The 21,888-nt window shown below is 36.2% G+C and overlaps 1 protein-coding gene across 3 annotated transcripts in view; it reads right to left on the reverse strand.

Moving 5' to 3' along the window:
* Positions 1-21,888, reverse strand: part of LOC121421708 (SPATS2-like protein) — a 47,428-nt gene extending 25,540 nt beyond the window's left edge. The window contains exons 1-3 of one of the 3 annotated variants that reach the window (XM_041616501.1): positions 21,789-21,888; positions 5,233-5,330; positions 152-260 (exon numbers count right to left, since the gene is read on the reverse strand). In XM_041616501.1, coding sequence (XP_041472435.1) covers positions 152-260; positions 5,233-5,277 — 154 coding nt within the window. In that variant the 5' untranslated portion in view covers positions 5,278-5,330; positions 21,789-21,888. Of the gene's footprint in view, positions 1-151; positions 261-5,232; positions 5,331-5,642; positions 5,754-14,699; positions 14,914-21,788 lie in introns of those variants that run through there. The other 2 variants (XM_041616495.1, XM_041616507.1) reach the window with 2 other exon arrangements.

A 21,888-nucleotide genomic window follows, 5' to 3' on the forward strand; every position in this document is an offset into this window, starting at 1 on the left:
CTAGAGAATGATGAAATTCTCAGTGCTTTGCTCAGTGAATTTAGCCTAGAGTACCCCATGTAGTTTTCTTCACTTCTAAAGTCAATTCAGTCATTTTGACAATGTATCTATACTGTCAGAAAAAGTTTTACAATTACTATGAAGAGTTTACCTTCCATGAATGACTGGATTGCTTTATCCACATTTCCCTCATGGTATTGGAGAACAAGTGCAACATCATCTCTACTCCGACTTGGAACGACCTCATGAACTCTGGCAATCTGGAAAGGGACAAATTTGATGGAAATTATCGAAACCTGGCCATGTTTAATTAATCATATTAACCCCTTTAAAACTTAATAAGTTACATGTATTATGACTTTGCTGTTTCAATAAGATGCTGATGGCAGTACTTGGGCCTACATACAGTATACAAGTACATGTAAATTATACCATCAAAGACTATTGTACTATCATGAAAAATGTTTATTCTTGTTTTTAGAGGGGGAGGGGGGTGGGAAATATTATAAGGGAAGGACATCCTTATGCCCCCCCCCCCCCCCCACAAATGAGGTATAGATTACACTTATATACAGTATGTACTGTACATCCTACCCACAATATTCCAATTACTGATGGCACATTTTAAATAAATGCAGCCAAAAAAATTGAACTCAGGACTCCTTTTTCAAAATATAATTGTTTCTGGCAAAATAATTGATTACCGGTAACAGGTGTGTTCACATTCAAAACTTTGTGGAAAATTGTATTGATCCACAAAGTCACACATGAGTGAGCCCATACATGTACTGGTACTGATAAAAAAGGGGAGTTAATTTTAATTAATTAATAGTTTTGTTCTGCTTTACATTAAATGCTACAAACCACACCAAAAAGTTTGGTAACCCAGCATACAAAACCTATCATAACATTTAAAAGGACAATACATGTACACTGAGTTAAAAAAACAGATGGATAAATGGTGCGGAAATGAAAATACATAGTACATGTACATTGTAAATACACAGACAGGTCAACTGATGGCCTCCATTCTCAAAACTCATGCATGCTTTTGCCATTGCAGACCCAGAAAATGAATCACAAAAGAGATGCCTGCCCTGATCTATGGCTGAAACATACATGTAGGCCTACATGCACATGTAGTACATGTATGTGAGATTAGTAAAACTTACTGTGTGGCGTGTAGGCCTACATGTACATGAATGTATGTTTATAGGCCTATACAAATATAATACAGGTAACATCATGTATGTATCACTATCAACATCAATTTAACACCATCAACAGAACCAACCAGTGTCATCACAGCAGAAGAAAACTTTCCATGTAAAATATCAATATCATACTACATGTTTATGTAATACGATAAATGATGGTCAGTTTATTATCTCACAAAAATCTTACTGGGTTATCATTATCAATAGCAATTGAAAAGGGCCCTTTGCCAAATTATTATTTTTTTGTGCTACCTTGTTTAAATTCGAAGTACATGTAGGCCAATACATGACAGACAAAAGAGCAGCAGGTCAACGTACTTTGCAACTTTTCATATACTGTACATGTAAAGAACCAAACAGGACTATAAAGGGGTCACAAATAGGACTACCCCCGGTACATAGTACATACAATACATACATGTATGTACAGTACATGTACATGTGTACAGTATGTACATACATTATATGTACTGTACACGTATCTCCAAATGAAATTAAGTTTGTCATTGAGTGTATTGATAATCAAAAGTCAAAATTCGTAAAAACACTCCCTGTCTAATTGTTGCTGTACACTTCACAAAGTCAAAAGGTAGTACATTTCACCATCACTAACTATAATAAACCAGTGGGTAATAGTTGCAGGGAAAGTTTCAAACAGCTTTTTGGGGGTTTTGATACTGGAAGTACATGTATGGGAGAGTAGAGTAACTGAGGCCCTGGGGTATTAAAATGAGGCCCCCAATTAGTTTTCAGATCACTGTTTGAGTAACAGTGTCGAACAGATTGCTGTTTGCATAGTATTTGAGACAGTTCCTTTGCATACATATCATGGACCCTTTGTGGTAGGGTCCATGGTCTCATCGCCAAATGGGAATAATGGCCAGGAGCAGCACAAAGTCAGCACCTCCTCAAAATCAACATTTTGAAAGTAGCATCGCCACTTTAGAGAGGCGAGTACCGTACCTACATGTAGTAAAACGAATTGACTTTTATCTTAGTTTTCTTTTAAAGGTCTTTATATTGTACCAGGCGCGTAGCCAGGGGGGGGCGGTGGGGGCGGTCGCCCCCCCCAAAACGTCCCCAAAAAGAAAAAAAAAGAAGGGAAAAAAGAGAGGAGAAAAGGAAAAGGGAAGGGAGGAAAGGGAAGAAAGGTAGCTTTGTGTTTTTTCTTTTTATTCTTTATTTTTTTCTCAAAAGAGAAACTCCTTCACTCTTCTTGCTCTAAATTATTATATGAATTTTGCTTCCGCGCTGCGCGCGGTTAAATGACAATATTGAAGTTCTCCATTGTTCCCCCACCTTAACCCTGTTTTTCCACCTCAGCTATGTGCTTCTTGCCAGTGAAAGTTAAAATTGTATACATTAGGGCATGAATTTGAGTAAAGTTAGGCCGAAGTAAATATATGAAGTTATTTTTTTTTCAATTGATCGCGCAACTTCTGGTCTGGTCGGCTCCGAGCGGGTAAAATCTTTATATCAGTTTCTGCCGTCACCTCCATAAAGTCAGCTTCTCCCGCTTTTCAGCTCATTACTATAAACAACCATAATTTGGGGGCAAACAGGTTCCTAATTTAAAAAGAGGAAGGTATTCGTGTCGTATTAAATAAAAAAGTACAATATTTTTTTTATCAAATTGTATTAAACTTCATGTCATTTCCCTGTATACATTCATCTCCTGTCCTGTTTTGCGCCCTCAGTTTGAAATTTTGAATGACACTTAAGTTTCTTTATATTCAAAATGAAGCGCTTCAGGATAAGTAAAAAAAAAATCATCCTTTATTATATAGATAGATAATTTCAATAAATCACAGAAGTTTCAACTTTATGCGCACTATTTTCCTTGTAATGAAGTTCAATAATCTTAGAAAATCAATTGAATAAGAGACGATTGGGTATTAGAGATATTTACATTTGATGAAACGTCCGCCCTTTGAAATTTCAGAGTTTCATTGCTCTGCGGGGAGGAATATCTTCCTCTACCAATCTTCTCCTCAGTTTTGCGAGTTAAAAGTATGCACTGATGCTAAATTGTTTGTAATCAAATCTTTCCAAAGAAAGTTTCAATATATCTTTGAGAATACCCTTTTCTCGGGACCCTTTTTATGGCAAGAAAAATTGATAAAACACTTTAGCTTCCGCGCTTCGCGCGGAGTTATTATCATCTTAAGTTCCTCCATTAATACCTCTTTTGTTTGTTCACAATCACTTTTGAAAACAAGGTTCAAAATCGCAATAGAGTCAACCGAATTGGAGGTACTAGAGACAAGAGAAACGGCTCCTTTTCATTTTAATTTATGAAACACTAAAAGCTTCGCGCTTCGCGCGGGAGGGGGAAACTCCCCCTCCCTGCACCCACCCACTAGGGAGCGCGCTTCGCGTGCATTTACCGCCCCCTCCAAAATGAAATCCTGGCTACGCGGTTGTATTGTACATGCCAGTATTGCAATAAAATTCACCACTTTCCATCTTTTTTTTCTGACTGGAGGCCTGTGAACACGAAAAGTATCCATTTCAAATAGAACATGTAGAAACATTACTGTGGCAGTTGAAAACACAATGCAACAGTCATTATTTTTTTCATTATATTGGATAGGGTTGATTTTGGGAAAATAACTGATTACTAATCTTGTGATTGTTACTACTATAAAATGAAATGTTCAGTGAAGTATAATATAAATGTACTGTATTAAAATAAAACCAACTGAACTATAGATGTACTGTACAGTGTAGCAACACAAAATGGTTTTGAATCAAGGGGCATCCTTTGCCCCATATCGATGGGGGCAAATAAGGCCCCCTGACAACAATAATGCTCATTAATATGCAAATGAGATTGATCGCATGTAATTCTCATATTTCTATTGGATAATTTATTATTTGACATCTAATCATGTTTCTACCACTATCTGTACAAAAGATACGATAGGACTTGTGAAAGGGGGTCATTATTGACAACACTCTCCCTACACACCATACAATTTTTACTGAGAAGCTCGGTGGCATCTTGAATATCTAAAGTGACAAATGCCCAAAGCCAAGGGCAATTAAATAAGGGCAGTTGTCATGACTTTATTGTTTAAACTGGTTTAGAATAAATCCTAATAAAAATGTATTACACTTGTACATACAAGAGTGAAACAGGAAGACTTCCTTTATCGGATGTGATCTAGTTCCTATACCATTTCTTGCACATCTAGGCAAAAAATGTGAGTGGCTGGGTCACGAGGTCAATCCCTGGTTATAAGTTCATCACTGCTCTCCTCATCTCTCTCTCTCTCTTAACTCTCCCTCCTCCACCATCATTTCTTTCTCTGATTCTTATTTTCTGTCAGTCCTTATTCCCATCTCTGCCTATTTAAATGTCTCCCTAAATCAATCCCGTTTTCTACATATGTTTTCATTAATATCTCTTTTTTCCCCCCGCCATTTGCTGCAGTGTCAATTTTCCAACCACCAACTACTACACCTAAACAACTATTACTACATGTACAGCAGTTTTGTTCTATGAACAGACCCTGGTTTTAGACTCTGTTGGTTCTGTATACTAAATGTAAGCCCAAAATGTGCACCATGTTGGGTGAAACCATTTCATTTTTTTATTTAAATGTTTTATAGGGGCCTCCTGTACATTACTGTACAATGTACCAGTACTTTATTTGGTCTGCAAACACACATCACACAAGCAATATGCAAAGTGAAAATATTCAATTTACATGTAATCATCATACAAAGATTGCATATACATGTACATAGCCCTATATGTAGAAAGATAAAATGCACTGCAATAAAATAATAAAAAATACATTAAAATCCAAAATATGCATGAAATGCTGCCTTACAGACAACAGTCTTGAGGTATTTACTCATACAGCCTATTTATAAATCAAAGCCTAAATCTAGAATTTTAAACCCCAAATGTGCTATTAAAAGTTAAAACCTGAAAATACATGTATGCAAGTTAAATTTCTCAGAGGTTCTGACGATGAAAATTTTCAACTGATCAGTGCAAGCATACCTGTTCCCTGAAAGCTTCTTGTGCATGTCTTGGTTGGTCAGTCATTACTGCTTTTGTCCTGTCGTCAATGAGTATGATTCCAGTGTCCTTACCGTCACCTGTATGAACAAGATACAAAAAAGTAAATTATGAAATTAAAGCATTACATACTGTACCTGCAGATGGATGTGCGTATAGTTCTTTGCATTATTCTTTTTTGACATACAAGTTCCACTAAAGGCTCAAGATGTTGGAACTCTAAAGATGTGATAGAATCAAAATGAAAATCAATGTGAACAAATGAAACAGAACAACAATGTAATAGGCCCTACATAAAATAAATGTTTTTTGTAGGCCTACATGTAGTCCGATACCACAGAATTTTACCTGCTGATAAGCAATACATGTACATGTACATTATATTTACAGACCTGATTTCAAGCTATTTGTATTATCCTGAACTTGCTGGTTTCAAGAGGCCCGACTTGCTCTCTTCTATAATATGGAAACAAGTTCAAGCATGTACAGTGTAGGCTCTACTGTGCGTCCTCCTCCAGCAAAGTGCGATGATGGTTGCACTGTGAGAACTAAAAACTGGCTGTGTCACCTGGTTTTGATGGACTTCCCTCCCCCTGCACCCAGGGACTCCATCAGAGCAACAGCTGGTTGTTTTGACGTAAATCAGTGCAGGTTTGTCAAGAGTGTCCATGTTCCATGGTCGTGTTTATGGAAAGCAAATATTAACTGTGACTATAATACTGCAGAGCATGATTGATGCATCTGCATGTACAGGTATATGGGCATGAACATACATGTACATGTAGACAACTGCAGTGCAAGGATAGCATTTGATTATGAATTTGTGTTTATGTCACTCTGAAGTCTAATGTATATATGTAAAATATAGACCCATTCATTTTTAAAAGCAGACCACCCTAACAAAAACGTTGAGTTGCATAAAATGGGGAAAAAATCGTTTAAGCACAATGTTGAAGAATTTATCAAATTGTAAAATAACAAACTATTAATGACATGTTAGAATTTTGCTTATTTTTCACAAAGAAGTGTAGGCCTGCTTTACATGTAGGCCTACAGTGTATATGCACAACCTCTTTATTTCTTAACCACAGTACAAGTTTAAGTAGGTCTAATACATTACATTAAAGTTTTTCCAAGAGTGTCCCTGAACTTTTAATGGTTGTTTTTTTTATAAATTTCTAGGTCTACATTGTCATTTTTTGAGGGGTGGGCATGTCTAGGACTTCAAAACTACACCTGTGCACTTTAAATAAATTCAATAGTGTTCAACCTTGTTCTGGTCATGTAACAGCTTTACATCAGAGTTGCACAACCAGAGTTTATGTAATTTCAAATCAGCGCTCCTCGAGTGAGCCCACCAACCACAAATTAGGAAGGTTGTGAAGTACTCAGACCACTGATATTAAAATGCTTCAGTAGCTCTCAATGGGAAGCATCTGCATTGTATTGTACATGTCAATACATGTACACGTGCATATGTACATGTACACATGTAGAATGTTCATTTGAAAGAACATACAGGTCTGCAAATAAATTGCCCAAAATAGGGAATACCATGAAAAGAAGATAAATTGCACGCAATAATGATTCAAGAGAGATCTCACAAGTTGTCATTATAGGCTCAGCTACATGGAATTCCTCAAAATCATTTTAATGACAGAATCAAGTGTGCTTTAAAAATGTCCACAGAGTGAGGAAAGATATCCATCGGGTATCAAAAATTTTCAAGGGAATCTTATACAGACTTCTGCAGGCCTACCATATGTTAACAACTCATACTGTCAACAAATATACTGCAAATTATACAGCATGTTTTCATGTACATGTACGCCTAAAGTGTGTTCAAAATTCTTTCACAATCAAGGAAAGTGACATTTTTACTATTGTTGCGTACCATGTGTACAAGCAAAAACATTACCGGGTGGTTTCAAAAACACAAGTTCATTTTTAAGCAAATCAACATTCATGTTGGCTACACCAAAATATCTACCTCTATACATGTTTACAGACCACACTGGACATGTTGGCTATAGATGTTATCTTTCACTCTTTTCTCAGTATTAATAGAGAAAAAATACCTGTTACCCCTGGGGTATAGATCTGCTAGTGCTATTTAGCACCACTTCCAACATTCAAAGTTGGGGTCAGGCTGGGTTAAAGTGCTGTCCACTTTTAAATCTTGATTTAAATACAAATACATACACATTGTACATTTAGGTGGGGTCCTCTTTTTCATTTCATTTTCTCTTTTTTTTCTGAAGTCAATTTTTTGAGCCCCCTCCCCCTTATCGTGGTGCAAGGTGCACATTTCCCTCGGTACCTTCCAAGATACATGTACATGTAGCACTAACAACACTTTGCAAAAATGAAAGTCAAATGGCTAATGGTTCGGCAAGGATAAAAGAATACAATGAGAACATAATCTGTAACCTTTGATCCTGAAAACAAAGCCATTTTAATCCAACCATCAAACAATGTGCACATAAATCTAAGAATATACTTGTAAAATGATAATAAGTTCATGCATCTTGGATGGATACTGTTTGCACAGTGTCACAAATACTTTATAAAAGACCTCAAATACATTTCAAATATGTTTTTGTTCCGTTGCTTCTTTGCCTACAACTTAGGTCAAAATCCTAGGTTTCTACATGTACATACATGTAGCTCAATAACAAATGAACATGACATGTACAATGTGTACATGTAGATTGTCCTTTATTTGCTCTTCATTTGCATCATATATACTGTACAAGTTTATATTTTTCTCATATGGTCATTAAAATACTTTTTGGACTGTGCTCCTGAAGTGAGTACTACATGTAAGCGCTTTCTCATACCCCTTTCATAAACATATCCTCCAATTAGCCGCCTAATAGTAATGCGGATAATTCAATAAAAATTGCATTCACAAACTCTGAAAATAAGCCGAATTTTTTTTACGAGCGCCCATCCTGAAAAAGGCGGATAATCGTCATGACAACTGGACACGCCCCCTCCTATGCGGTTGTGTTGGAAAAGGGTGACCTTGTGACCGCACCATGGCAATTATCCGCATTTGGAAATGCGTTCATAAACTCAAAATCTTGTCCCGATGTCCCTTGTCCCATCAAAATAATGCGGATAACTCTGGTCCTGCTCCAATTTTACGACCAAATTATGCTGCTATTAGCCGCATAATTGGGTTTATGAAAGAGGTATGAGTTCCTTTGACAGATGTAACAAGTACATGTAGGAGGAAACAAAGTGTACATGAATTTGGATAAAGCTCAAAGTTACTGCTTATTGTACAGTGTAAATCCTACATGTATATGTACAGGAATTTAGTTTGCTTTTCTGTTCTTCCTATATAAATGTCAAGAAGACACCTTATGAAGAACAGTGCATGTATCAGTCTTTACCCAAATAATGTTAATTATATTTTAAAGACTACCATACTACAATATATGTTCAAAGTGCTTTCTAGGATCCTTTGATAGTTGCGACAACTGTATAAAAGAAGCAAACAGAATATATGTATGACCTGCATGTTCATGTATACCGAGGGAGTAATTGATATAAAGCTCAAAGTCATCACTGAATAGGGCTTTCATTCTTCATGTTTACCTAACATGGGAAAACCAAGACACCTCTGACAAAGTCCAAGATTAGGCATAGTAGGAGATTTTAATTATGGTATTTCCAAAATGTGAATGTAACTGTCCACAGGCACAGTTTAACCACTAAAAAGTTTTAATGGCAATGATTACAACTGTGGATGCATGACAATGTGGGTCATAGTCTCTAAGCCCAGGTTTTATACTCATTGTTTTTAAAGGGATGGTCCGGGCTGAAAATCTTTATATCTTTATAATACATAGAGTAGAATTCACTGAGCAAAATGCTGAAAATTTCATCAAAATCGGAAAATAAATGATAAAGTAATTGAAGTTTAAACTTTAGCAATATTTTTCTAAAACAATCGTCATGAATATTCATTAGGTGGGCTAATGATGTCACATCTCCACTTTCCATTTAAATTTTATTACACAAAATCATATTTCATTTCATTATTTCATACTTGTGTGAATATTATGTCTCCCTTTTATAATGAAATACATGTAAGTGGCAGCAATAAATATCTAATGCACTATTCAGTTGTCAATCCAATTTTTCTAGTTCTTGGAGGAAAAAATTTGAATAAACCTATGATAAATTTTGTATAATAAAATACAAAAGAAAGAGCGGAGATGTGACATAATCAGTCCATCTACAGTGTAATGAATATTCATGACAACTGTTTTCACAAAATAATGCTTAACTTTAAAATTTGATAACTTTGTTATTGTTATCCTATTTTGATGAAATTTTCGACATCTTGCTCCGTGAAATCTACTCTATTATTAAGCTATAAATACTTTCATCCCGGACCATCCCTTTAATAATTGCCTCATCTTCATTGAAGTCATACAGACATAATGTACTGTACAAGATTATGTTGACAAGGATGTATCCACTGTCTCCACTTTTACCAAACTTTGTCTTTTCAATAAAGTTTGATCATGGACTAGCAAATTTTGAAGTCTGATAGAAATTTCTGCTGTACTTGTATCCCTGGATTTAGGGTGAGAAAGGAATTATCGTGGACATCACTTCTTGATGTTTATAATCCTGAGAGAATGTAGGACCCACACCAATCAACAGAAGTTTCTATAATTTCACGTCTTAAAATCACAGACACGAACCATATTAAAAAAAAATTCTGGGATTACTCTGAAAGTATCTAGGGTTCTTAAACCTTTTCAATTCTCACTAACCCACAAGGCCTTTCATGACCATGTACGTCGGTGGCGCATGGATTATGAAATACACTAATTATACATGTAAATATCAAGTTGATCATTATTTCACTCACAGATAAAATTTGAAAAGCATTCAGTACACAAATCATCAAGGAAAGTAGAATAATATTCATATTTATTTGCTGCATCATACACATACGAAAGCTGTGCAAAGTGGACAAAATTTGCCATTTTGGACACGTAGCCATTTCATGTACATCACTATAAAGTCTATCTATTTTTCAAAGGGGCTACAAAATAGCTACATGTACATGTACAAAACGGCTACAAAATGGCCACAAAACAACAAGTTTCTCACTGTAAGAAAATTCATTTTCAAGGACTCAATAGTAGTTCGGGTATGCACAGGTGAGTGCACTGAATTCACAAGACCTTTTAATCCCGGTTAGTCACTGCCTGTGAAGCATTGTTTACAAAATAAAATCTGGGATTTGTTAAGTTTAAATAGGGACAGATGCATGAATAGAAATGACTCCACCTTTAAAACAAATCATTTTAAAACCTCTTAAAATGGCAAATCAAAGCATGTACTGTCTGATGAACATTTGTAGAAAGTGAGACTTTCTAGTAAATAAGGCAAAAGCAACACCACTGCAAGTGAATTCACATCAGAGTGGTGTTTTGAATGAATTCCACTTGTTGGATGAGGGTCGGATGTCAGACTGACATTCAAGAACATCCTATTTTCCATTTGAATTTACACGCACAAAGTCTATGCACCATGAAGCACAGATTATCTTAAAAATTGTTCTAAAGCAGTAATAATATTGTCCAAGAAAGTTAACCTGCAACTATCTTAAAATTGCTGTTCATATTTGGAGTTACATCATGTCCAGAGACTCCAGACAATTTAGTTTAGATTTGAAATATTAAAAGTGAATACACTGTAGGCCTATACAAGATGCACAACATTCACATTTAACGTACTAGTAGTAATTATCATTAATAAACCCTTCACCATATCCGCTTCATGAATGGGAGAGGCACTGAACCCGGAGCAGTGCATTGCACTGGTTATCACCGTAGTACGACAATCAGCAGGCATACTCTCTATTGTTCCCTGAACAATAATAGGTGGGGTGTGCTATGCATACAAAACAATAAAGGGCTACTGCACCAGTATAATTCTTGCTTGGAAGATGACACACTGTACTTGGGTTGTCCCAGTAGGGGTAGACATAAATACGTTGTTAGTAATATCAAAGTATAATTTGCTTTTTCTTCACTGTTTTCTTAGATTCAGATTCCAGTGCATTTTCTTCTTTTACATGAACTTCTACATACGGTATATAGTATGTGCCAACTTAATGTGAACTGTTGAAATTCATGCATCTGTCATTACAAGATCTGTAAAATTATTGTATTTCATACAGCAATTATATCAGTGATGTCTCAAACTGTAACACACAGGTGAGAGGCTATTATTTAATCAGTAATCCTGGTTTTTAGAAGCGTGCATTATTTATAAACTTAGAATGTAAAGTGGCCACTAACTTCATCTAACACACCAGCATATCACAATAGATAGCCCCCCCCCCCTCTTCCCAGCACCAGCTCACATCAAAAAGAGAGGTCCAGAGCACTTGCAACTCTCATAAAAAAATTAAAAAAATCAAGGTCCTTCAGCTGGCATGTCCCACCCCCATCAAAATATTATGACAGGGAGGAGGGGGGGGCACGTGCTGGGGGATGAGCAAAGTTGCATGAAAATAATAGGTCTCAATCAGTTACATGTACATGTACATCCAACAGACAATAGTGAACAGCCATTCAAAATTAGATTTAAACACAATCCTAGCATCAGTACTTTTGACTATTTTGGCTTTTATTAATATGTAAGAGAATTGTAGCCACGATCAAGCCAAGGATCAGACTAAAAGTTTCAGTCCTGGCAGTGTAGGAAATATATGAGGGCGACAGGCATCTCTGCCCTCATGACAGTCAAAATCGCCTCTAAAATTCTCCCAAATGCTAGACCAAAAGCTTCAGTCCCTGTACATTGGTTATTCCGGTATGTACGTTGGCTCCACTCAACACACAAAAAACTTTTAAAATGTTTAAATACTCCTTCAATTCAAACAAAAGGATTTCAGCTATCTACCCAAATGCTAGCTTTAGGTTGACCATTCTTTTTAGAGTCACCCCAAGATCTGCAACTGTCAGTGCCAAAATTTCAAGATTTATTAAATCAAAATTAAAACAAGTCTAGCAGAATAATGATTTTTACTGCATAATTGCCTGTTTACCCTAGCCTAGAGTTTCTAGAGGACACGATGGTGATATTTTTTTATGATTTTGATACTGTCATTCAATCGAGGAGCCTAGATGTACTCATATGGGACTTTGCCTAGTGAACCATGTAGTCATGAAGGGAATCCCCTCCATATTTACTATTGCAACTGCAGATAGCATTTTAAACCAAAATTTTATTAAATTATAGATAAAATTGAAACTTAACAAATATTGAAATTTGAAACTTGATAATATATAATATTAATTATTTAAAATCAAGTTTCACATTCTATAAATTTGTTATAATAATTTCTATAGACTTCAAAACAGCATTTTGTAACATCGCTTATTGAAGCTACATCATAACAAGGCAGATAAAGGGTCAAACCTACATGTATATGCGTTTTTTACGAATGGATTGAGGGATCTACACAAGATCGGTCTGGTATTAAGAAACCTCTAATTTTTCATATTTATACTAACATTTTTTTTTTGCACCTTCATTTTCATAATAGGCATATGAAGCAAGCCTTGAAATAAGCGGGCGCTGAGCGCAAATTCGCGCTCATAAAGCCATCAATTGCGCCCATAAAGTCCCAAAATCATCAAAATTTTGACGACCGGGCGCAAATATTTTCCAGATAATTGCGCCCACCGTAAGTGAGCAGTGAAACAATATCATACATGTAATTTAAATATCTGAAAAGTCAAAATCAAGGAACTTTTAATTTATGATAAGCACAGTTTCAAATTGCCAAGTGCGTCTTTTTTTCTGTACCATAAAAAGTGAGCTACGTCCGTCTTTTTTTTTCTGTAATACATGTGCGCGTCCAGTAGCGGTAACAGTTTTTCCATACTTCACCATGTGCAATTTCTAATGCACACATTTCCAGTTGGGATATCACAATTCTGTGATGTAGTAATTCGAATTGCACAGGAGATAAATCCCTGTTCACAGCACATACGATGTGCGAGTCTTTTATTCTCTCAGTCGCTTACTTTGCTTGTCAAAACGGAGCCTTAATTATCCAAAATCACTTGGCTTATAGTTGTGAATTATAGCTTTTTAATTTCTTTCGAGAGGCATATCAGACAATAAATCATCAAACAAGGCTCCATCTAAAAAAAAAGAAGAATAGGAGGACGCCAATATCCTTGAAATCTGACCTCATCAGCGTGGAAAGCGACCTAAAATTACCCTTTGGTGAAAGTTTCTTTAGGATGAGTTCAGTATTCATGAAAATATTGGCAAAAGATCGGCAAATTTGTCACCGCTAGCGTCCGTTTTGAAGAAATCAACAAGCATCACGATATCACCATTTTGCAAGCAGAAATCATCAAAAATGTGAGTTAAATGTGGTATTAACCGATTCTATAGCATTTTGCCATCAATCTGATATAAATATTTCACATTTTGAGCTTGACTCGAGTTTTTGTTTAAATCTCCACAAAAGCTTTGGTCCACGAAGTTAGGTCACACTTTTTCTGAACGGTTTTCCAGCACAGCCCGCAATCGCCTATCGGAATAGAATGTTGAGATCGCGATACCGGCGAAACCCCTTGTCCTTGACCTACTTTACATTTTCGTCCATGATTTTATAGTTTGCGATCTAGCCGTCAATGTGGGAACTATTTCTTGAATTGGTTTTGTATAAATTTGATTTTGTGAAAAAAATTAAGCCTGATGAATATTTTGGAAAAGTGCGCAAAGTTTGGACACCCCAATACGAGTGAGTGGAGCCAATGGCAACAGAATTCAGCAGAACAACCACACTCAGTAGTCATCAGAGCAAATAAGGATTGTTACAAATATTCCCTCTACCCTCGTACAATTGTAGAGTGGAATTCACTTTCTCCCACTACTAAAAATGCATCTGACCTAGCTGCATTTAAGAAACAGCTAACTAAAAGAAGTACATAGCGGCAGTGATTGCATGAATGGCCTGCACGTCTAGACTATAGCCTCCTTGAGAGTTGAGGCATTCAAGTGCAGTATTCACAAGACAAGACAAGACAGAGACCAAAGCTTTTTTCGTCTGTTACTGTTACTTAGCGCGCATACAGAAGGCCGACTCCATAACAAGAGCAAAAAGTATAAAATTTATATTTAAGTACCGGTAAATAAAAAAAAAAAATTTCCTCCAAACTAGGGCTTCACTTTTTAACTGTCTAACTTAGGGCCTCAGCCAGGCCCTGCCCAGTCTACAAATACGCGAATAACCTACCCGGTCGGTCCAGGCCATAGCAGCCAGCAGAGGGACCGGTACGGTAGGTCTATCATACAGCGCCCAGAGCGCAGGCAGTGCAGCGCGGCAGTGCCTCGGCTATTTTCGGGCTTGTGGGATTTTATATAACTTTTGATGTTCTGAATCTTACCTTGAGCAGCATTCTTTCGTGGCATGATTAATTATTTTACTTTTTCTGACTTTCAAGTAGCAAAGGTAAAAGTAAGTTTAACGGCCTGTACTTCGTAGGTCACTCTCCGAAGTTAATTAACACGAACGTTAATCCCAAAAATGCATTGCCCTCGTCGACAGCTGCAGTTCCAATTATTTCGTGACGCACTGCACTTCATCACTAAATACCGGTATTACGGTATATTACGGTATGGTATGGTACCGTCCGCGCGTTTCCGTTTTACACCCTGGCGAAGGCATTTTCCGGAAAAGTAGCCAAAAAGCGACTAGTGAAGAGTCTACACACGTCGCTGGTTGCATGCAGCGTGCGACATAGGAAAGACAAATTGAAGTTTGATGGATTGATACACCGAAAGAAAGATATAGAAGACTGATAAATAGATTGAGACAAGATAGACAGATAGATAGATGGATAGAAAGAGAGAGAGAGAGGTGGATAGACAGATAGAAAGAGAGAGAAAGAGGGAGAGATGGATGGATAGATAGATAAATAGAGAGAGGGGGAGAGACAGAGAGGTCGATATATAGAGGGAGAGGGGGAGAGAGAAAGAGAGAGAAGGATAGATAGATAGATAGATGAGAGATAGATAGATGTTAGATAGATAAAGAGGGAGAGAGACAAAGAATATTAACAAATTAACAGATAGATAAGTTTAAAAAATAGATAGATAAATAGATAGAGAGAATAAGAGAAATACAGACAGATGGATAGATAGATAGATAGATAGAGAGAGATATTAAATAGATAATTAAAGAATGAGAGAGACAGAGAAGATTATCAACAAATTAACAGATAGATAGATACTCTAGTTAAAAAATAGATAAATAGATAGAGAGAAATAGAGAAAGACAGACAGATGGATAGATAGATGGATAGAGAGATAGATAGATGGATAGAGAGATAGATAGAGAATTTGAGAGATAGATAGATGTCAGATAGATCAAGAATGAGAGAGAAGAGCGACAAATTAACAGATAGATACTGTAGTTACATAGGAAGGTAGAGAGAGAGAAATAGAGAAAGACAGACAGATGGATGGATAGATAGAGATAGATGTTAGATAAAGAATGAGAGAGACAGAGAAGATTATTAGATAGATAGATACTGCAGTTACATAGATAGATAGAGATAGAATTTGAGAGATAGATATATAGACAGATAGAGAGAAAGACAGACATCAGCGAATCGGCAAGGCAAATGATCAAGGCAAACTTTCGTATTGAACCTGGAAAGTATAAGCTCAGCTGCATTTTCAAGTACGGTAGTACGGTATGTATGTTCTGCGGATAACTTCGGTGCGGACTTTGGATCGCGCGCCCAGCTGATAATGTAAACAAACGTAGACGTAGACTCTTCACTAGTCGCTTTTTGGCTACTTTTCCGGAAAATGCCTTCGCCAGGGTGTAAAACGGAAACGCGCGTACCGTCCGTACCGTACCGGTACCGTTTTTCATGTCTATGCGTGTGCTTTATACAACTCGACCTTCAATATTACGACCCCGTACAGTAGGCATAATAATAGGCACAACAACGATAATCGAAGCGCTAGCAAATTTTGTTGGCATTCCGACCTATATAAAAAAAAAAGGTTATTCTAAGCACTTTTTGTATTGATAAATGGAATAGGTGTGTACATTGTAACTAAACAATTGATGCGAGCGCGAAGCGCGAGAGGAAGAAAATTGAGATTTTAGACCTAAAAGCGGGGCCACTCTATTCATATTTTGTAAATCATAAAAAAACTGAGATAGGGCCTATAGCTAATTGGGTATCAATATCTATAATAATGCGATCGCGGAGCGTGAGCAGACAATAAATTGTTGATATTCTGACGTGAAACTGGCTAATTTAAGTACACTTTAAATAAAGAGCATGCAGGCTATTGCGCATGTTTTAGATTTAGACCTAGAATCTGGGCATTCTGAATACATTTGTTCAATGGAACATTATGGAATACACGTAGACAATAGGAACTTGGCAAAATATACTGTAGACCATAAAACGGACATTTTTACAGAGCACTTACATCTAAATGAAACAAAAAAATAATGAAAGCTAGATGTTCGAGCTAAAATATGTTTTGTATATTGATTTCAAAACTTGCTCCAGGCAGCCAATTGAGCAAGATATGAATCTCATCGAACAGGCAAGTCTGGCGCGAAGCGCCAGAAATTTCTTTATATCGTAACATGAAAGATTTTTTTTTTTTGCAAGTCTTTCCCTCACATAGGCACTCGTCTTCCTCCTCTTATTTTCATTTTCTTTTCTTCTGTCTTTCTTCTTCTTTTCCTTTTTTTTACTTTCCGCTTCTTTCTCCCGTTTTGCTCTGCCAATTTTTTTTCAGGGGGGCGGGCCACCGGCCGGGGGGCACACCAAATCTCAGGGGGGGGCACGTGCCCATCCCCCCGTAGCTACGCCACTGGTAGTTCGGAGGTTTTAGTGTTATCTCACATGATAATGTACCTCTCTAAAAGTGAATGTCTCCACTCCCGTAGAGCTAGTTAGGCAAACATAATGCCACAATGAGCCAAACAATTTGATGGGCAGCGAGGTATGGCGCATCAGGCCTAAAAAGTTGAGAGAGCGAAGTGGGCTAGCAAAATTTTGACATTATAATACAAAAATCAAATTTTTCACAGATTTTGATATTCAGAAAATAATTATTATTTCACCCTTTATTTTCTCTTCTTTTCCTTTAGTCCTCAGAACAGGCAACTGTACGCCTCAGTAAAACGTTTCTTTCTTTTTCATTTATTTTCATGCGCTCGGTTTGATGGCATATTTTAAGTAAAATTTCCTTTGAAAGTACCTTTCATTTCTAAATAATGACTGAAAAAATTGTACTATAGTGCAGTGAATCGATACTCGGTTGATACGGAGATTGGTCGACTTGGCTTAAGGCGAATTCCGTGAGGTTGAGCTTAGAACTAAAGAAAAATAAATAAAAAATATCATTTAGCTGTCAGGGACGATGACAACTGCTGAGCAATTTCGAGTGTAATAACCACCAGCAAAAAGTCCAGGATGAGGCTATATACTTCGTGGGGGGATTTTTATCATCATTATAGGTTGTTGTTGTTGTTGTTGTTGTTGTTGTTGTTGTTGTTGTTGTTGTTGTTATAGGTTGTTGTTGTTGTTGTTGCTTTTAACTTATTTATTTTTGTTGATTCATTGAAAATGATGGAAAAGGCTTGATGAAATTAGATACAGGACTTTCTCCACATTTATGAACAACAATTTTGGGGGAAAATCAATCAATGAAACACAGTGAAAATTAATATAATGGATAGACTGGAAAAAAAGCATTTCGCAATGAATAGAAGAGAAAAGTGAAATAAACAATTTTACTTTAACTTGGGAGACAGACAAATATATTCTTTTGAATATGAATGCTGTTAAAGGCACTCTTAAAAAGTTCTTTATCTTGTTCATCTTAATTTCGAGTCGTCATCATTATTCACCGCTGTCATCACATTTCTTTTCTTTAACCTCAAATATATCATTTTTCCCATTGCTATTATTTCATGTGTTTGAGAGAACACTTGCCTGCACCATATCTAGAGCTATCTCTGTTAGCTCCATGCCTGCACTTTTGGTTTCAAAATCTCACTAACAAAACTCAGCCTTTATGATCATGATGATAGCAAAATATAATGCATCATAGCATAGTTAAACAAATCGTCCCCTAAAGACAGAATTGCAATATTGCAAGAGAGAAAGAAAACGGAAAACGATAGCAAAAAAAAAATTCATCATCATTATTTTATATAGGCCTACTTGGGCGGGCTTTCCTTTTTTTCACTAACTACGTTGTTGTATACTCATTCGACGAATGGTCTGAATGAGTGAAAAAAATGAAGAACTCTAAATGGCCTTAAAGGGGTACTCCAGGCTGAAAAATAATTATGATTTGGTTTCAAAATCTTATGAATCCTCCTTTATGACAACAAAGATATAATGCATCATCATACAGCTAAAGAAAAAAAAACATCCCTTATGGAAAAAAATACAATATTATAGGATATAAAGAAAGCGGCAAACAAAAGCAAGAACAAAAATATTATTCATCATTATTTTGTGATCCATAATACATGTAATATATTTGCGGGCTTTCCCTTTTTTCACTATGTTGCTATGCTCATTCGATGAATGGTCTGAATGAGTGGAAACAACTATGAAGAACTTTACTCCAAGCTGAAATTAATATGATTTAAACGGATTAAGAAGAATCAGACAAACAAAACAGTGAAAATTTGGTCAAATTCGGCAAGGAATAACAAAGTTATGCATGGCATTTTAAAGATTTGCATTATTCTGGTCGTCAAGGCATGTCGTCATGAACATTAAATGACCAAACTGATTATGTCATGTCCCCACTCGTTCTTTTGTATTTCATTATATGAAATTAGGTTTATTCGTTTTTTCCTTCATGAACCAAGAATATTTTCATTGCTGCCATTTATTTTATTACAAGGGGGACATAATCACTCACACATGTATGAAAAATGAAGCAATTATATGATTTCACGTAATAGCATAAGAAAAGGTGACATCATCAGCCCATTTTCTAATGAATATTCATGAAGAGGTGCATATAACTCTTTTCACAAAAACTGTAAAATTCACCGCTTGGAATCTCTTTTCTTTCTTTTATATGCTTCAAATTTTGTCTATATACATTTGAGTACTATTTTGGAGTGAGAACCCCCCCCCCCTGTCCGTTTTATTTCCCTTTCCCCCTTTTTTTATGGGGGCCTTGTCGAAGATTAATCGATGCCCATGCATTTTTACGTGACCCTGCATACTCCTGCTAAACGTCAATTTTTTGCCCTTTTAAAACCTCAATCAGAAAATATCAGGAAGGCACAATAATTGAATTCAGCTCAGTAATACTTTCATTATTGTGATTATCATCACTTATTAAAGGACAAGTCCACCCCAACAAAAACTTGATTTGAATAAAAAGAGAAAAATTCAACAAGCATAACACTGAAAATTTCATCAAAATCGGATGTAAAATAAGAAAGTTATGACATTTAAAAGTTTCGCTTCATTTCACAAAAACAGTTATATGAACGAGCCAGCTACATCCAAATGAGAGAGTCGATGATGTCATTCACTCACTATTTCTTTTGTTTTTTTGTTTGAAATATGAAAAATTTTGATTTTCTCGTCATTGTCATGTGAAATGAAGTTTCATTCCTCCCTGAAAATGTGGAAATCCATTATTTTAACAGTTTGTGCTTCAGGCAAGGAGGTCCCAATCGTCTAATTCGTAAAAATCGAAATATTGTATAATTCAAACAATAAAAAAACAAAAGAAATTGTGAGTGAGTGACATCATCAACTCTCTCATTTAGATGTAACTGGCTCGCTCATATAACTATTTTGTTAAAAATAAGCGAAACTTTGAAATGTCACAACTTTCTTATTTTACATCCGATTTTGATGAAATCTTCAGCATTGTGCTTGTCTGATTATTCTCTATTGATTCAAATCAACATTTTTCTGAGGTGGACTTGACAGATATTCTGTCTCGAGTTTTCCACGACTAAGAAAAAAAAATAAAAAGAGAAAAAATGTAAAAGGAAAAGGAAATGTAAAAGGGTGAATAATTTTCTGGTGTTTTTTACGAAAAATCTAGCACAAAATTAGATTTTCAAGCCAAATGGATAAAACTTGTTGGTCCCTCGATACTTTTTTAATAGAAATTTTGCCTCGTATACGCTTGGGTCTATTCCCCCTTTTTTCCGCTAATGTTTGACTCGATCCGCAAAACATGTTGCTGTAGTTTGATCCGATCACTATTACTCCGGGCTATTACTATTGTGTTCCTGGAAATAAAATTGAAACAAAATTAAATAAACGACTCCTATTTCTCTCCCTGTTGGTTGGTTTGATTTATTTTGTTTTCACCATGCCAAACATTGACATTGACACATTGGCGAAGGAAGCCCAAAAATTTAGGGGGAGTCCACCTGAAATTTTGGAATGGACACAGGTAAAAAAATTGGACAAGCCAATAAAAAAAAGGTTATCAACCTAAATTTTAGGAGTGGCCAACCAAAATTTTTTGACAAGAAAAATAAATAAAATAAAAAAAAGGTCATCAACCTAAATTTTAATTTTAGGGGGGACCACTCACGTCTCAGGGGGGTCCACATGAATTTAGGGGGGACGCAGGAAACAAAATTGACAAGTAAAAAAAAAGGTTATCAACTAAATATTTAGGGGGACCGTCCCCCCCCCCACCTAAAAGTTAGGGGGGACATGTCCACCCCCCCCCCCCCCGCTTCCGCCGCCTATGCATTGACAGACACTGTGTTGCATTAGGCAGAACAATAAAAAAGCAAAAATGGTGTAGGACATTGAATAACATTCACACATGACATTATGCAATCCCCAAAACGCGCCTGCAAAGGAAACTGCAATTTCCGCATAACCATGAAAAAAAGAGTTTGCGACCCTGTGTTTTGCAACGTTGTCTCGTAAAAAATAGTAATCACTCCTTCCAGCACTTTGCTTGCATTTTGGTTCAATCTAAAATGATGGACCTGGGATGTGGGAAGCACCCCCAATTTTATCAGCTACTCGCAACCCCTGGAAATTTGATCGACATTCTTTTATGTGTCGTTTACCAAAGTAAGACATATATCATGTCGACCAGAGTTTCATTTCATTTCGTGGGGAGCTGTTTGTGGCAATAATTTGTTTTTTCTGCATGTCAGACTTTTCTTGACAAAATGCGAATGTATTTATGTAGGCCTATAAAGCCGAAGTCTATCACCAATCATAATTATTGTGCATGATCACATTTTATCGCATGGAATAGATCTGATAATGGCTGGACATTATTTTAATGATGAGATAATCAATTTTCAATCTTATAAAGTGTAACCTATACAATATGTCACACAGGCTTATATCAATAGATCATCTGTTGAAACATTCCCTATAGAAACATTATAATTAATCATCAAATCATACACAACAACAATCACAGCCACAACAATATTGGTAGCAATTTGTTTTTTAGGCTATAGTTACCTTCGTTTTGAGACGACAAGCGTGCAATACGTAATAATCCCCTGAATAATAACCAAGCACTGTGCAACTTGAAAATTGTCTCTGCTCTCTTGCTATCTCT

This window comes from Lytechinus variegatus, chromosome 1, assembly GCF_018143015.1.
Source record: "Lytechinus variegatus isolate NC3 chromosome 1, Lvar_3.0, whole genome shotgun sequence".
Taxonomy (NCBI): domain Eukaryota; kingdom Metazoa; phylum Echinodermata; class Echinoidea; order Temnopleuroida; family Toxopneustidae; genus Lytechinus; species Lytechinus variegatus.